At 45.0% G+C, this 18,343-nt stretch overlaps 1 protein-coding gene across 1 annotated transcript in view; it reads left to right on the top strand.

Annotated features, from left to right (window-relative positions):
- Positions 1-15,722, top strand: part of RSF1 (remodeling and spacing factor 1) — a 55,976-nt gene extending 40,254 nt beyond the window's left edge. The window contains exons 12-16 of the mRNA XM_032184655.1: positions 2,003-2,070; positions 2,785-2,992; positions 4,170-4,393; positions 6,540-6,731; positions 8,155-15,722. Of these exons, the coding sequence (XP_032040546.1) occupies positions 2,003-2,070; positions 2,785-2,992; positions 4,170-4,393; positions 6,540-6,731; positions 8,155-8,732 (1,270 nt within the window). The 3' untranslated portion in view covers positions 8,733-15,722. The remainder of the gene's footprint in view (positions 1-2,002; positions 2,071-2,784; positions 2,993-4,169; positions 4,394-6,539; positions 6,732-8,154) is intronic.
- Positions 15,723-18,343: the final 2,621 nt, after the last annotated feature.

Consider the following 18,343-nt stretch of genomic DNA (forward strand, 5'->3'; position numbering starts at 1 on the left):
TTTTCCAGCCTGTTCAGAAAACTCAGCCTGACCTCACTTAGCTGTTGCATTTCAGTAGCTTTTAAAATCAGCAGCAGAAGCCACATTAACAGAAATGTCATTGCTGGTTTGCAAAATCAGGTATTTCTGTAAGGAACATTATGCCACGGGCACGATTACATAGAATTGCTGCTGTGTGACAGGTCAGGCAGCAGCCGACCAGGAGGAAAAAACTGTGCCTGTAGGATATCTGGCATGACTTCAGCAGGGCACACATGGTACAAAGACAGTAAATTGTATTTGAAATAAAGTTTAATATAACGTGGCTCTTGAAAATCAATCTTCTGATAGAAAATGACAGCCTTTCCTACGGACTCCATGGTACAGATAACTTAGAGCTGGTGGAAATATTACACATGTCAGGGTGTCACTTCAGATTGATGTGCCTGCAGTGAAGTCCGACCGGTGGCAGTGAGAATTGTGTATGCTTTTCCCTCAGAGTGGGAAAATAAATGCTAAATGTCTCATTCCGCTCGCAGACAAATCTGTATCGTGTAGCATTCTGCTTCTCCAAAGACAGGTTAATTCCTTTGTGCCATGAGTCATCTGTGTCTTCCTCTCCTGAGCAGGTTAGCGAATATCTGCCTCACAAATAAAGCAGCAGCAGAAGGAATAATGTCCCATTACACCTAACGGACAAGCAGTTATCAGCTCACGTTTGATTTCAGGTTATTTATTAGCAGTGTTTTGAAAGCATTAAGTGATTCCTCACTATTTAAAGAGGGTGTCTTTAGTGCTGCAGAGGGAAAACAGCGTTTGGGTGATGTGGAATAAATCTTATTGATGGAATAATTTCAGAGTTAGTTTCTTACCGTGTAGAGCTGCCTTGAACATGACATGAGGTTCTTCTTAGATGTACAGAGAGGCCAGAAATCAATCATGTTATTTTTAAAGAAGAGCTTTATGGTTACTGTTGGAACACAGAGTAATTGCCAGATTTATTTTCATCTTGTTCTGACAGAGTTCTCAATGGAGGACTGAGATAAACATAGCTGTAATCTTTAGTGACTGGCAAGTGAATTTTTTATGGAAGTATTGTCCAGTCACTAGTCATTTCTATTAAAAAATGATTAGAAGAAAAATGATTAGAAGAAAAAAATAATCTAAACAAAATGTTTTTTTCTCTATAATTAATAAAATCTCTACTTTTTGCATCTGAAGGCATCATTTTGGTAATTCAGGTAACAGTCTTTTGTTGCAAGATTTGAGTTCAGAACTGAAGAAACAAAGCAAAGAAGTCATCTTCCATGTAAAAGGGCTGGATCCTTTCTCCTCCATTTGCCATTCTCTTTAAATGAGTTCCTCACTTTGTAGGGATTTGTGCAGTTTTACAAAAGCGTACTCCAGTATTTTGCTTTTGGTTTTCCTATTTCATTATATAACATTACGTTAGGTCTATTTGTATATAATTATGAAGTCTGCGTGGTATATTTTATCTGTTCAGCTTAGAATGTTGCAGATCTATAAGACGTAATTACTGTCAGCTTTAAAGAGGAGAAAAGAAGCTATTTGAAATAAGTTTTCAAGGAAAAATTAGGGTGCATAATTATACTTTTCAGGTGCTTTTCAGCAAATCTATTTTGCCAATTTTCAGTGTATATGTCATCCAGATAAAAGGTGTGAAAAACTAGTCTTCTGCTTGAAAAATGCCACTGATACCATTTAAAATAATGTTGGAATTATATATTGCTGAATCCTGTCATGTAAAATGAAGGTGGTTTTCTGTTCGTATAAATCGATAGTAATACGCCCTGGCAATGAGAAATACTCTGCTAGCACATCAAAATAATAAATAAACCTTTTAAAATGTTGCTATTTCATCATATATCCGGCCCGTTGTCTGTTATTTTGTTATATATCCAGCCCCCTACCCGTGCAGTGTGATTTCTTAAAGCAGTGTTAGATTTGGAGGTATGTTTTCTTAATATCAAATAAAGTCATAAATGAAAGATGTTACTTTTAGGTTTGATGAATTTGATGAGGCAATTGATGAGGCAATTGAAGATGATATCAAGGAAGCTGATGGAGGAGGTACGTTTCTGACTTTATTTGGTTTTCTTTGCAGTGGGGCAAGATGATTAAGTCCAGATTTCTTTTGATATGATAGGCAACAAATACAATCCTCTCCCTTAAAACAACGTAATTAACAGTTTTTACTACCGTACTTTTAGAGTCAAACTAATTAACTTCCCTTGGAAATGGCCATTCCAGGCTGCCAAAAGATGCCAAAAAGTATTTGGTCTTGGTAGTTAAATTCAGTGTGTTCATGTTTTGATATATGAATACAGTGAAAAGCTTTTAAAATTCATTTTTAAAAAAATGATTCATTTAAAATTCATTAATTAAAATTTTCAAAGAAACCTTTTAAAATTCATTTGTTAAGTTTTGAGTTTCTGAATGGAGTGGTAGCTAGTGCTATTGGCATTTGACACCTGTAAAACTTGGGTTATTTTTTGATATCTGCCCCCCACAAAAAGCACTCATATTGGGAATGATGTGGATTGTGGTTATGTATCAGAATGCTGACATTTAGCTGCTGTCTTCCAGGTTGACTTCAGTATTTCCAAGTGACCACAGCTGGGGCTGTGTGTGTCAGGAACAAGACCCCAGCCAGTGCCTTGCATGACAAAAATTATTCTGTATTACAGAAAATAAGCTGAAGCTAGAGATGTGGAAGAAAGATGCGTGTAAAGTTAAATACAAATAAACTTGTTCTTATTTTCCCTTTGTTCTCACTAAATTCAGGCATTGGCAGAGGCAAAGACATGTCTAATATCACAGGTCACCGTGGGAAAGACATCTCCACAATCCTAGAGGAAGAAAGGAAAGAAAACAAGCGACCACAAAGGGCTGCTGCAGCACGGCGCAAGAAACGACGGCGACTAAATGACCTGGATAGTGACAGTAACCTGGATGAAGAGGAGAGCGAGGATGAATTTAAGATCAGCGATGGGTAGGTCTGCAGTTTAGCTTCCAATCCCTGACTCCTACAGGTTTCTGTGACTTTGCAGTGCCCCTAAAATGGTCATTAGGGATGTGTGTACTCCAATAGGCCAGGAGCAAAAAGTACTCCTAGCCTAGTAGAACATAATTGTGCTGGAAAAACTGCACTCCAAATCTATTTGCTGCAATCATCCAACCTGCATTTTAAGGAAACCGTGTCCTTAACAAAGATGTAGCTAAAACGAGGCAGGCTCTTTCCTTTTGAAAATGTCGTATTTTGTGGGATTTTCATTTGGCGTGATTGCCATTTAGAAATCAGAGGAGTGAAATTCTCCACCCTGACACGTGAGTTCCGAAATCAGTTCTTGATTTTTGTTTTCTAAAAGGTAGAGTTTGAACACAGTCAAGAGGTTTATATTATAGAAAACAATTATGTGAAGATTTCAACACTGAATTAATACTGCTTTAGCTGAGTGAAGTTCTTTTTCCCTGGAGTTTCTCATCTTTCAGACTGGGAAATTCCTAAAGTTAAATGATTATTAATAATTTTAGATTTCCTTTATGCCTCAGTGGAGAACCATAACGGAGGTTTAGCCTCTTTACCATCAACTGTTAAAGTTTTACACCAGTCATATGGTCAATTTACTAAATTTATGGATAACCAAGATGGATGCAAATATCTCTTGAGCTTTTTCTTTTTATGTGATGAGAAGTTTTCAATGGCATCCCGAATAGTTAAGCAAAATGTGCTGAAAATTTCCAGTCAGTCAATGTAGCTTTTGGAAATCTCACGGAATTAATAGCACATCAGTCTGTTAAAGTGTTCTCATGCATTTTCAAATCAGATCCCCGCTGAACGCCTTCGGAATGTTGTACTGGAATTTACATTCAGCTGGTGGCCAAATGCAGTCTCAGTTTGCTGTAGCGTTCATAGTCACCTGCTGTTCTGATCTGCTGCGTAATCTCACGCCCTGTAAAGCTGTCTCCCCAGTAGAAAACTGAAATTTAACTCCAGAGACAGCAGTTTGCTCTCTCTGGCTCTTTAGTACACGTTATTTCTGTAAGATTTGTGCACGTTTATTAAAGACAGCACTTGCTTTGCATTTATTACTTGCTCATAAAATGGAGGTCACGTTTTGATGCTTTGTTTCAGATCTCTCTGTTGTCTGTGGTCTCTCTCTGAACAGATCTCAGGATGAGTTTGTTATATCGGAGGAAAATCTGGATGAAAGCGAAGACGACCCGCCATCGAATGAGGACAGCGATTCCGAGTTCTGCGCCCGCATATCCCGGCGACACCTCTCCAGGCCCATGAGGCAAAGCCGGCGGTTACGAAGGAAAACAGTCAAGAAAAAATATTCTGAAGACGATGAAGAGGAAGATTCTGAAGAGAATTCAAGCAGAGAATCTGGTGAGTATCAGTAGTCCTCCAAAAGCATTAAATACTTCGTACTGGAGAGAGGAGGAGTGGAAGTCTCAAGTTTCCTGTCACGACTTTGACATTAATGGTGTTGGTTGCTTTGGTCAAGTCACATGTCATCTTTGCTTCCTGTCTGTAAAGCAGCTTGCTGCTTGTTCTGCTGCGACTATTCTGAAGGAAACGATTCCAGAGTACTGGCTTCTTGGCACTTAAATAAATATGTATTTAAATGGATGCTTCTGTCACAGTATGTCCTTTGTGTACAGCTTCAGCTATCCCGTACCTTCCTGTTTGGATCATGATTGCAGGGAAAACAGAGAATGGAGACAAAAATATATTTCTTTACATCTGTTTGAAGACCTTCTGGATAAATTGAAAAAGCTTCTTCTGAAGGAAACATTTTCCCTCCCTTTGTATGGACAAATAATTCCTTCAGCTGCAGGGAGCCATTGTATGGCATGCTGTGATCCCCGGCAGGCGTGAAAGCAGACCCTAACACCTTGAATCTGTCTCTTCTGTATTTATCCTCTCTCATCTGTAGTAACTAAAGCCTTTGTCACGCCTAATAATTCACTCATTCTGCTTGTCCTTCAGGCAGTTCAGGTTCTGTTTGCACAATTTAAAGCGTGTGAATAATACCTGTACAACATGCACACCTTTGGGTGATTTGCGTCGTTCTCTGAAGACCGCCCTCTGTGTTTCTGCTTCGTTGGAGATCCGGTACTAGAAAGTGCCAGATATATCATCACCTTCACTAATTTTATTGTGAATTTAAGCTAGTGAGTACTTTGGGGTGTTAAATTGTTGTTGGAGTAGGCAGCTTTGAGGTACTGGTATCCAAAAGGAGGGTTAATGCATGGGCAGATAAAGACAGCTGCATCCACTTGCTGTCTCCCTGTCCCAAATGTAAGCTGTTATTAATGAAGATATTTGCAGAAGCTGGAGGATCTAAAGAGACTGATCATCTACTTCCTAATGCCTGTGAGCATATCTATTTGTTTGCTTGTGGACACATACCTGTGAGAAAATCAGCACTCCGTAATGTACCATCCAAAGCACCCTGTTTAAAAAAAAAGAGAAGAAAGAGGAGACTGAATACAAATACAGTTTTCTTTCTTTTGTGTCAAAAAGCTGTAGGTAGAGCCTGCTTCTAATATGATTCCTTCTACATCTAACTGTGTTTTTCTTTACCCTTGTTACTGTCCCTCAGGATCCTGCCTTAACCCTATTTTGATCTAAAGAAGTAATGTGCTCCGTGAATGGCTTTGTTTTCAGTCTCCAGTGATGGAGATTTTTTTCTGAAGGTGGTTGTTTGTGCCGACTTGCCCTGATCCTTTCCCTAACATTTTAGGAGGTAAAGGGAATTGCTACGTTGACCTGTGAGTGATGTTAGTAACTTAAGAACATTTTGTGACCCATGTAGAAATGTGCCGTGACCTCAGGATAATTACTCTGGCACAGCTCAGTGAAAAAGCAGCAAAAGTTGTTGTAAAACTATTGTCAAGTACTGAAAATTTAAATAAATTTAATTCTTAGAGACAGTAGGTGCAGTAGTCTGGGGCACGAAGAACTGGGAATAGCTGTGAGATTCTTCTCTGCAGCTTCTGTTGTAAGCAAACTTTTAAGCCTGATTTTTGTTAACGATTTAATATTTCAAAGCCAAATTTTAACCTGGATTCTCACCGTGTCATTGTTTTTTTTCTTCTTTTCATCTGCTTATTTTGAAAATGATTTGAGTAGAGAGCACTGAATTTAAATGTACAAACCAGGAAGGATTTTCCAGTGGAAGCAGTAATGTGTGTGCTGTCCCTTGGATTCGCTCGGGTTGTTTCAGCCGGCAGGAACTGTAGAGGAGGCAGCTTTGGCACCAGTAGAGGGAACAAAAGCACAGTGAGCAGAGCTGTTCTGGAGGAGTTTGATGGAGAAGGGTTTGCGAGGAGATTTTCAAAGCAAGCAATTCTGCTCTGACAGGGAAAGGGGAACTGATGCGTGAGGCTGGAACAGGTCAGGGTGATGAGGCGTGCTGGCTGAGACTCTCCTGTGCTGGAAGAGTGCGTGATTTTATTAATGTTGCTCTAAAGCTTCTCCAAATAGTCGAGTTTTGCTTTAATGGACCTGGCTGTTTCCTTCTGCACAGAGAGCGGCGATTACACGGATTACAGCGACGACGATTACCTGGAAACCAGGAGGAGAAGATCAAGGCGGAATCAGAAGAGACAAGTTAACTACAAGGAAGATTCGGAAAGCGACGGCTCCCAGAAAAGCGTCCGATATGGAAAGGAGTTGAGAAGAGTTCATAAACGCAGGCTCTCCACTTCGGACAGCGAAGGTAAAAATGAGCAGTCCGTGATTGCAGGAGCTGCTGTACGTCAGTGTTAGCCCGAGGAGAAAACTCGGTGTCATTCCGAGGTGCCCAGAGAATTTTCTTGCTAGAGTTCCTTGATGTTTCTCAGAAACTGTTTCCTTCTGAAACATTCCTCTGTGACACGCTGTTACAGTTACTTCTCAAAGCCTTTGCTGCCCCACTCCTGCCTTCCAGGTGTGGTTTTCCATGCCTGGCAAGGACTGCTGGGATGCTGACACTATCATTAGTGTAACTATTTGGCCACTTCTCCACCAAGAGGTCACAAAACATCCTCCTCTGAGTCTTTAAAGATTCCCTTTTGTGAGACAAAGGCTGTTACCGCTTGTATTTGTGCCACCCTACATTTCTCCCTGGCAGCTCAGCCTTTTTCAGTCCCTACTCGACGTCCTGGTCGAAGGTGCTGTGCTAGGGGCAGGTGTCTCACCGGGTGCTGTCACAGAGGAAGCCTGATCCCACTAATATCTGTCACACCGTGAGCACCTGGCGTGCATTGAGCTGCCCTATTATCTCTCACAAAAACAACCACTGGCTTTGGGGCCTTTATGTTCTGGACGCCCTGCTCATGAGACAGCTTCCCAGAGACGCCGAGCCCTGCGGGGTGCAGCAGATGCCAGGGCTGCTCAGAAAATCTCTGCAGGCCTCTGACTTGTAGGTAAGTTTGGGAAGTGCTGGCCCAAGTTTACAGCCTGGAGTAGGATCCTCTTCCCTGAAGGGAAACAAGGACGTAAAGCCCTGAAAACTCGATCCTCGATACGCAGTCTGCCCTCAGAAACTGGATGTGCAGGCTGCCTGCTAAAAATCTGTCGGGTCTTTGGTGGCCGAGGGTCTTGCTGCCTGCATCGTGACTTCAAACAGGGCCTGCCTGACGGGGTCTGTCCTGCACGAAAGCCCTGTTTGCCAAAAAAAGGCCTCCTGTTAAAGGGCAGCAACCTTCTGGGGACATTTGAGTGGTGTTCATATACTTGGAAAGAAGTTGTGTACGGGGGTAGTATAGCTGTATGCAAGGATATATATTTTTTTTATATATTTTGAAGATAGTGCAGTCATTATTTGGGCCCTCAGTTTCTGGAAGGGTGTAAAATAGGTGTTGTGGGATAGGGATGGAATTGTGTGTCATGCAGTTACCACCCAGGGGTGTTTACACCGGCCTCCAGAGCCTCTGGTACTTCTCAGACCCGAAACAGAACAGCAACAGCTCGTTTATTGCTTTAAAATTTAAAAGCAAGCACGCATTTTGCTGTGGTTGGGGACTGAGGAAGGAGCCTGGATGTGCGTGGTGAGAGAGGGGCGGCTTTTCATTGAGGGTGAAAGATGAGAGGACAGGAACGCGTTGGCTGTTGTGCGTGCCCCCCTTTGCTAATGGCTTTAAGTCTGCTGCTCGTTGCAGAGAGCTACACGTCCAAGAACTCGGAAGACGACGATTCCACGAAGGAGTCCAAGCGCTTGATTCGAAAACGGCGGCGGAGCACGGACGACTACTCCGAGGAGGAAGGAGAGGACGAGGAAGACGAGGAGAGGCCGGTCCGCAAACGGCTGAACCGGATCGAAACGGACGACGAAGACACCGGCGAGAACGCCGCCAACGCCGCCGCGGAGAACCCCGCGCCTGCCAGCAAGCTGCCGGCACCCCAGGCTCCCCAAGACAACGCCAAGAAGCACTGCTACCGGATAGAAAGCGACGAAGAAGACGACTTCGAGAACGTAGGGAAAGTGGAGAGCCCTTTGGACTACAGCCTGGTGGACTTGCCTTCCACCAACGGACAGAGCCCAGGTAAAACCATTGAGAACTTGATCGGCAAACCCGGTGAGAAGACCCAGGCCCCCAAGGACAGCACGGCCAGCGCCAGCCTGGCGCCCAACGGGACGGGGAGCGGGCAGGAAGCGGTAGGGCCGGAGGAAGACGAAGACGAACTCTTGAGAGTGACTGACCTTGTTGATTACGTCTGTAACAGTGAACAGTTATAAGACTTCCATTTTTGTGCTAATTTATTCCACGGTAGCTCATACCAGCGGGCCAGTTATTAAAAGCTGTTTTATTTTTCCTAGAGAATTCTCCACTACAGTATCACTTTTTAGAAGCAAGAATTTCACCAGTCCTGCAGTCTTTCTGTGAAGTGACCAGTTTTGAACTTTGAAGAAGAATTGCTGTAAATTCCCTCTTCCCCCCCTCCCCCCCTTCTCCTTCCAAGTCCATGGTCCTGGGTAATTTCACTCACAAAAACCTTATAACAACAAGAGATTTGTATATTTTTGACTTTATATTTCCTGAGTGCATACAAATTTGTGGAAATGGGTGGCCTAAGAAAGCATTCCAAATCGGTCAGGGCCCAAACCGGAACTGGGGTGGGTTTGGCTCACGGGGTGGGGGGATGCAGAAGCACTTGTGCTTTAGCTTTTTCATATGAGATATATATTATATTTAAATGTTCACAACTTAGATTACAACTTAACAGACAGTCTCAAAATTAATGTCTGTACTGTCGCATTTTGTGAGTTGTAGGTTAACATACCATAGCTCATTTTAGTAATCACCTTCATGGAAGCAGTTTGATTTTAATACTGGAGGCAAACAGAATTACTAGAGGCCAAGAAGGTACCATAAACAAGAACTCTGCTATCCATTATGACTTGCAGACTTTCCTAATAAACATCCTTTAAAGTGTTTGTACAGTAAAGTGTACTGTAATGAAGTTTTTGACAGCCGAAACACGCTAGCGATGAATTCACGAGGCGATCTCACGCAGAGCCCGCCAGACGATCTTCGATGCCCGGTGTCTAGAGGGAGGACGCGTTGATACGAAGTTAGTCTGTAAGTTGGAAGGCATCCTGACGTGCTGCAACCGTTGACAGACAAAAGAACCCTGCCGTAGCTGCCTGGCCACTCGCGTTTCACCTTCTGTCGGAGTATTGTGAACGAAATGTGTTTGTACAAACTGCGTTGCCCACAGAATTACAGCGCATCAAAGGATTGAGGGATTTTCCAATAAACCGTGACTGGTCCATTCATGTCCTTAATATCTACTTCAAATTGAAGTAAACAAATGGAACAGTTTTCCTTTTGGAGGTTTTCTGTTTTGGGGTTTGTGTGTGTTTTTTTGTTTTGATTTTACTTATCTGCCTGGATGTATTAGCAGGTTTTGAATGTAGTGTCGGCCTTTGGCCATTAGGATTTTCTTAAAATACATTTTAATAATTGCCATGTGACCAACTGATTTCAAGAAGGCAGTGTTTCTGAGAGAAAACGCTTGACTCCAAGACATCTCGTCACCTTTTGAGTGGGCGTGAAGCGATATGTGCTTTTATTCACAAAAAACAACAAAAAAAGGATATTACAAAAGAAAAAACCATCATGGGGCACATAAGAAAGAGCAGAGCTGAAATTTGTTTTGGGTAGCATTGAGTTTTCTCTTCGTTGTGAATTAAGATGCAGGCTGTAGCATTTGTACGTGTTGTAGCTCCCAGACAGCTCAGACAGATCTGCCAAGCGTTGAAATCCAAAAAGGTCACATCTATTAATCCTTTCGCTCTGAGATTTGGATTTTTGACTGGTGTTTATGTCCGTTGCCGGCAATGGATGCACCAAAACTGCTGCTGCCACTGAGGAGTGAGTTCTCCTTTCCTGCCCCACCTGATTCCCTTCCATTGTATTGTATTTACTAGTCAGTCATTGAGCACTTCTGTTTTCTTGTGATGAAACCGGCATTAGGCCTTTACTAAATACCTCTCTAGGAAACCTCGGGTCCGAACACCTCCCTTCTGGCCTCGGGACTCTTCTTTCTGTTGCCCACCTCCCTCTCCACGAGTTCGGCCGGAGAAATCGCTCTCTAAACGAATTCAATGCCATTAAGACGAAATATTTTTCCACCTTCCCAATTCTTAACAGTTTTCATGAGCAGACATCAAGACAGGGTAGTGAAAAGCCACAGAAGTTCAGAACATTTTTAAAAGCTTTTGTAGAATTTGGGCTCCCAAGGCTTTGTCTTTGCCTAGGCGATGCCCAAATGCAGCTTCTGCGTTTCTAATGCACTCGTGTTTTAAAACAAGCAAGAACAGATGGCTTCCACTCTTTAATGTTAATAATTGCTAAGCGGGTCTAATATTTGCAGTGCAAACTGGCTGATTCCCGTCCAGCCACACGGTGCGAGCGGCGATTTCTCATCTCTTTTGGCAGTGCCATAATCTGTCCCGCTGCCAGGCGGAGCCTGTTAGTGTCCGATGGGTGCTGTAGCGAACGTTCTTGCTTCTAGAGGCAGCCCAAACGTTAACTAATTAGTGAGTAACTAATTGTGCGTGTGGGAAAACACCAAGGAGCTCAACCACCGAATTTACCAACCGGGAGAAAATGGAGCGCTGCGTTAGGGAGCGGTGTAAAAGCAGGAGAGGCCAGAAAGCAGAAGCTGAAGCTTAAATCAGGAACACCGAGTTTTATAAGTGTGAGAGGACAACGTGTCGCGAGGTTTGACTGTCTGTAGGTCGCCAGGAAAGCCAACTCTTCCGTCTTCTCAGAAGCCACCTTTGATACCTGAGAGAGCTTCGTCCCCCAGGATCCGGAGCTCTCCCTTAGGCGAGTTTGTGCGAGTGAAATCTGCCAAAATGTCCTGGAAAGGCTAACGCTTTAAAACTTAACCTTTTCTCTCCTTTCTGAGGCTTCCTGCTTGCTGAAAAACGTGCGATCTGTTTGGGAAGTTGTTTCCAGGCCTGAGGCCAGCTGGCTGCCACGCGGGGTTCGTGCCATTGCGTTATGTTGTGTGGGGTCGTCCCCCAGGTGTTTCGGTGTCTGCACCTTGTGCTCTTCTGTCCTCGTCCTGCGATCAGAGGTTAAATGTCTGAAGTTTGAGCCTCAGGTAGCCCTGGAGAGGGGAAGGAGCTGGAAATGCTTGGGGAGCGGGCGTTGTTGTGTGCCACAAAGCGGCGCGATGGCGAGTTGTCATCCCACAGACAGCTCATGGGGTTGAGACAGAAAACGTGCGGCGTGGCTGCCCCGCAGTAAGGAAATCGGGGCGGTAACCGAGCCAGAAGGCTGCCAGAATTAAGAGCTTAAAACTTCACCGCTGTTGCTGTCTTTAATTATCAGATCTCCCAAACCCGAGCATATCCTTGATTTAAAAATGGAAAACAGCATCACCAAGCTACCAAAAACCCTTTGGTGTTGAAGTTCTGTAGGAAGATCAGTGCTGAACAAACCAGCTCTGAGCTCTTCCATAGCTTGCCTTCCTAGATACTAATTCTGTTATAAAATAACTGCATCTCCCTGACGTTTTTAATGAAAGGATCGCTCTGTTCTACCAGCACTTGAGAGAAACAGATGCTTTTTTTTCTAAATTGGTCACCTTCAAGATTTCTTTGGATTCAAATGTCTCAGTCACTCTTCATAGAGCTAAAGACCTGGGGGGACTTGTTGTCTGCTCGCTCCTGATGTCTAATCGCTGTCTGACCGCTTTGAGAGATCTTACTCTAAGAACCTCAAGGCAAAAATGTGTGTTCCCAAAAGAGAAACTGAATGGTAGCGGTGCACTTGTTCCAATTTATCTGAATATTCATCATTTGAACTCCGTTGGTCTCTGGATGCTGCAATCATTCAATGATTTAATAGTTCTCTGTCGAGGTGTCCCTTATTTACGTCTTTTCAGGTGCTTACAACTTGGTGTTCGATGCTCTTCAGTAGGAAGGCCTGGTCTCAGCTTCCAAGTCATTGCTTCAATTTGTGTATTTCACAAACTTCCTTTATGAAAAGTAAACGAGGAATTTTTATTTTTTTTTTTGTGGCACCTACTTTCTTAATTCACTTTGTACCCAGCAATTTAAAGAAATGATGGCAGTAATCCCAGCCCCCAGACCCGATCTGAGCAAGAGATTTGTGTCACCTAGGTCAAACCGTGCTAGGTAGGCGCTGAGGGTGGGTTTGGGCGATGTGCAGTGCCTGCTCACAGGCTCGTGCTGTGGATGTGATGTGCCGTGCACACCCCTGGTACCTGTTTGCATTTGAAGCATGCTTCCAATTCACTGGGTATATCAAATCCTTTAACGTATAGAGAGAAAATAGCAAAGACCTGAGCACAGTAACTTTCTGGGAAACGAAACGTGTTGAATATGGTGGGGGAAACTCCAGCAATTCGTGTGAGAAGAGCACAATTCTGCAATTCCTAGAGCATTTTAAGCCTCTGTAGGAGCGTTTAGGACTGTGGTCTGAGATAAGGATTTGCAGGATCAAGCCCGCGTCTCCCGGTTGTCTTATTTTTCTTCCCCCCCTTCTGTAACAGGTGGGGCAGGGACTAGATCGCTTCGAATGCTGTAAGACAGGAAATAAATACATCAGAAACAACACTTTTTTTTTTTTTCAGCATATACTGATGTAAGAAAAAATCTAAATGACTCATTTTTGATGCTTTATAGAGTTGGGTACCCAATCGGAGCCCTCATGGAAAGCTCTGGCTTCAGAAATGTTTCTGAGTTGAAAACAATCTCTGAAGCTGGACCCCCAGCAATTGGGGTGTTGAAGATTTCTTGTCATTGCTGAAAACCTGCATCACTTACCGAGCTCTTATTTTAGATTAGGTGTAACTAAATGAGATAGTTCCAAACGGCAAAAAAAAAAAAACGCGTGCTTGGGAATTGATTGTCCCAACGCTTCAGAGTAATTTAACTTATTTTGTATATTGCAAAAGATGTATATTGCTTAGTATGACACTTAAAAAAGAAAAAAAAAAAAGATTGTGTACAGCTTCTGGAGGAGAGAACAGAACACTCTAAAGTAGATGAGAAGTTTTTATAATCGAGTTATGCGGTGTAAAGGCTCCAGATGTAACTGCAATTAAAAGGAAGTCCTACCACTTGGGTTTTCGACTATCATTTTGTAAATGCTGGCACCCCGCCCCTGAGCTTCTGAGCAGGAGAGGGGACAATATAGCAGTTAGAGAGGACACAGGCTCAAGGAAGGCAGCTGTGTCTGCAGATAGATCTCCAATTGCTACAGATAACCCCAAAGGTTCCTAAGGAAAACCGAAGGGCGGAGCTGCTCTGGCCCTTGGGTTGGTTTACTCGTGCACTTTGCAGCACTTTGTGTACAGTCAGTCTCACCGCTTCCCCAGGTGCAGACCGAGTCGCTTGCTCCTGCTGCCGGGGCGCTCTTCCAGCGGCAGCAGGAGGTGGGGAATGGGTGGAGGCGAGCGGAGCGGCAAAACGGGGACGCAAACCCCCACAATTTGCAAGAAAGGCCCCAAAATCTGCTTCTGACTTGCCCTTTAAAGACTAGAAGGTCTCCGCTGAGAGACTCATCCCGGCGCCCTCCTCTTCTCACCCTGACCTTCAAATCAAGAGAAAAATCATCCACTCACGGCCTCTTCCCTCGAGGGAACCGTTGCACCAGCGCAGCGTGGATGCGGAGGGAATTAGGATGGGTCTACAGAAATTAGGATGGGTCCGCAGAAATTAATTAGGATGGGTCCTCAGAAATTAATTAGGATGGGTCCGCAGAGACCCGCGGCGGCTGCCCCTGGTCGGAGGCCGCGCAGTTTGCTTTGTTGTTCGCTCCTCGTCTCGTGTCCCGCGCAGCTGAGGCGTAGGTCAGCCCGGCAGAACCTGGCTGAAATGATACCAAGGGGATAAATTCCTGCTAAAACACCATAGGGCCTAGTCACCAGTGCACCATTTGGTAGTTAGAGCAATTAAAAGTCCTTAATAGATATTAATCTACTGCTTGAGTTAGTGGTGGAGATGGAGATCCCATCATAACTCCACGCCTCGTTTAGTTTGCTGTTTCCTACTCTTTATATGGACTCTCAAACCTTGTACAGAACCCGACGCTCTCCTCGTTAAAATGGTACTCCCCCTTTTAATTGTGTTGAAATGCTTCGCTTTTACCGCCAACCGGGTCGCTGGTTCCTCCCTGTGTCGCACAGCCCACCCCAAAACACCCGCAGTGGCCCCGAGGTGGTGTTTGGAAGGCAGAAGGTCGCTGCTGTCGGCGTGCACGACGGGTCTGAAGCAGCGCAGAGGTTTTAGAGAGCTGCTGGACAAAGGCTGGGTGTGTTTGCTGACAGCACAGACCGGGTTACTTGCTTGTAGGATCATCCTCCAACCTCCTGCGAGAATTAGAGCCGAACTGCCAGACAGGTCTCTTAAAAAATAAGATTATTAGGAAATTTAAGAGATACGTGCATGAAATACAGCTTTGTCTTACTCCCGCGGGCTGTTTGCATGGTGGCAAAGAAAACCTTGGGTTCCTTAAAAGCGATCCCGTCACTGTTGGCCTCGGTTTTGGTTCCTTTCCCTGCCGAGCTGACACGGTGACGTCCCACCGAGCTCCTCGCAGAGTTTCACAAGTTTCACAAGTCCCAAACCTCGCTGTCCGATCCCTCGGGTCGCGGCAGAGGGAAAGGACCGAGGGGACGCACGCTGCGTGTGTGGGAGCTGAAAAAAAAAACACAAAACAAAAAACAACCACAAAAAACTGGAAGCGTTCTTCTCGTTGCACATAAATCGGGTGGTGCTTGCACTGTCTTCCCTCCCCCCCCCCTTCCCACCGCTGATACCGCACGCCAAGCACGCGATGAAAACTTTTCCCAAATGGAAGAAGTCACGGTGGCCTCAGTGCTCGAAGGGTTAGCTGCAGTTTCACAACAGCTGCTGTTTTTAGATTCGCAGTACACAACTGTTTAAATACTGTATTCCTTGTAAATGAAGTAAAAAAAAAAAAAAAAAAAAAAAAAAAAGAATGAAAATGTTACGGCTGGTGCCAATATTTTTGTTAATGAATTGTTCAGCGTTGTCTCACTACAGTCCTCTGGTCAGAACTCTTTGTGTATAAGCTGGGCCTGAAGCCATTTTATAGCTCGCAGGCCTAATTGTGTAACTTTTCTTTCATAATGTTTTTTGTTATAATATCTACTGTCATTTCTTTCATATAAATATGACATGTAAATTGTCATAATAAAAAGAGAAATTGAAATAACCCGACCTGCCAAGCATGCTGTGTGGTGAAGCCGCTGCCTCTCCTTGCCACGGGAATGGAGAACCCGTGTTTTATCCCGATTCGGTCAAAATTGAGTTTTCTTTTCTCTGCCCTGACGATGGGGAAGAGCTGATGGAGCTCGGTGTTTGCCTCGTGCTACAACACTCGGGTTTCCTCACACTGCAGTGGGGAATTCTTAATGAGCTGAGCTCGTTTAATTAGGCCAAGACGTGTAAAACCACTACACGCCTGCCTGCAGAGAAGCACTAAAAACGCATATAATATTCAATATTTTTTTTAATTTAAGTATTTAAGTATTCATTTTTTTTTTTTTCCCGGTGTCTGGTTGTAGTTGAGCTACTGCATGTCCCCGTGGCGGTGAGAAATTGCTGCGAACCGAATCTTCTCGCTGGAAATGAAATGCCAACATCTTACGTTTGTATTTTTAACAGCCTCTGAGCGTGATTCCGATCATCTTGGGGCAAATGCTGAAGTCTGAACCGGACACCCTGCAGCGGGCAGTGCCGGGGAGAGAAATGGGTTTCCTTGGGTAATGAATCCCACAGGGTGTCCTAAGGCATCCTTCACCACCCTGGGATGGAACCTGCCTCTCTCCGCTGGCCCTAAACACAGCCAGCCCTGTTTGTCCTGTTTGCTCCTGGAGGAGTGGTCTGCAACACGAGAGAAACTCATGTTGGCGTGCTGGAGGAGAAATGAACTCAGCTCACCCCACCGCCTGCTGCAGTCTCATCCGGGTTTGTGGACAAGTTGTAGGATTTGGTTTCCAGATGAGCACCGGTAATTCCTTGGCATGACGAACTTGCAGATGGTTTCCTCATCTGCTGCTGCTGGCATTTTATTCACTCTGTCCTAGCGATGTTTAAATTTCACCTCGTTGTGGAAGTCTCTCTGATTTCTGTCAAGGTGATTATCTGTGTGAATGACAACTATCTGCATAATTAAGAGTCCAAAATGGGTGGGAGTGGCTGAGGAGCTTTCCAAAGCACTCAAAAGGCTCAGTGTAGAAGAGCTGAGTATGCTCTCGTTCCTGCTGGCTTCTTCACACGATTTCTTTTTCCAGAATACGCTGCTTCGCCTCTTCGCTGTCCAAGATTAGGACTAGAAAAGTCCAGAGAAGAAAAAACGTTCAGTGTTTTGCAGGAAAAGTTTTTCAGTGTTCAAGAGGATTTGGATAACTTTTGGGTAGCCCTGAAGTGGTCGGACAGTTGGACTTGATCTTTGAAGGTCCCTTCCAACTGAACTATCCTATCCTATCCTATCCTATCCTATCCTATCCTATCCTATCCTATCCTATCCTATCCTATCCTATCCTATCCTATCCTATCCTATCCTATCCTATCCTATAGCTGAAGACCCAATTCTGTTAATAATCTCTTTGTGTTTGTGAGATGCTGGGTTTGCACACATGAGTAATTAACTCCTTAAAGTGATGACAGGGAAGGCTGCAAACCATGGTGGCAGGCTGACAGTTGCAGGGGGTCTTCCCGAACACGTTGCCCTGCTGCAGCTGATGGATGTGCCAACCTGAAGAGCTTTGCCTGCTGAGGGAGAAGAGAGCTTCGCAGCGGTGCTGCCTCAGCGACAGTTTTCAAGAGACTGAGATAACTCCACTGCTGCAGATTGAAGGCTGTGATCACAGAATCAATAAGGTCAGAAAAGCCCTCCAAGATCATCTGGTCCAACCGTCCCCCTGCTACCAGTATCACCCACCAAACCCTGTCCCCAAGCACCACGTCCAACCTCTCCTTGAACACCCCCAGGGACAGGGACTCCCCCACCTCCCTGGGCAACCCGTCCCAAGGCCTGACCGCTCTTGCTGAGCAGAAATGTCTCCTCATTGCCAACCTGAGCCTCCCCTGGCCCAACTCGAGGCCGTTCCCTCTGCTCCTGGCCCTGGTTCCCTGTGAGCAGAGGCCGCCCCCCAGCTCCCCACCCCTTCCTTTCAGGCAGTTGCAGAGAGCAATAAGCTCTGCCCTGAGCCTCCTCTTCTCCAGCCCAAACCCCCCCAGCTCCCTCAGCCGCTCCTCACAGGACTTATGTCCCAGGCCCTTCCCCAGCTTCTTCATGTGCCTTGCTCAGGCACTGCAGTGCCAGCCACCCTCTGAAATTCCCCTTTGAGTGTGTGGGGACGGCTGCTGAGAAGGGGCTCTGCTGATGTATTTTTGCCTTTGTTAGCAGCCCAACAGAGCCTCATAGCCCAAACTATTCCTGCCACGAATTGGAGATCACCTCAGCACTGTGTTGGGGTGCCATGATGACACAGCTCTACAGTGACGTGGTGACTGACATGGTGCCATGGTGACCGACACAGTGACACAGTGACTGACACAGTGAGACAGTGATATGGTGACATGGTGACATGGTGCCATGGTGACTGACACGGTGACACGGTGCCATGGTGGCTGACATGGTGACACAGTGATTGACATGGTGACATGGTTAACTGACATGGTGACTGAGATGGCGCCATAGTGACTGACACAGTGACACAGTGATATGGTGACTGGCATGGTGCCACGGTGGCTGACATGGTGACACAGTGACACAGTGATTGACATGGTGCTATGGTAACCGACATGGCGCCATGGTGATCGACATGGTGACA

This window comes from Aythya fuligula, chromosome 1 (assembly GCF_009819795.1).
Source record: "Aythya fuligula isolate bAytFul2 chromosome 1, bAytFul2.pri, whole genome shotgun sequence".
Taxonomy (NCBI): Eukaryota; Metazoa; Chordata; class Aves; order Anseriformes; family Anatidae; genus Aythya; species Aythya fuligula.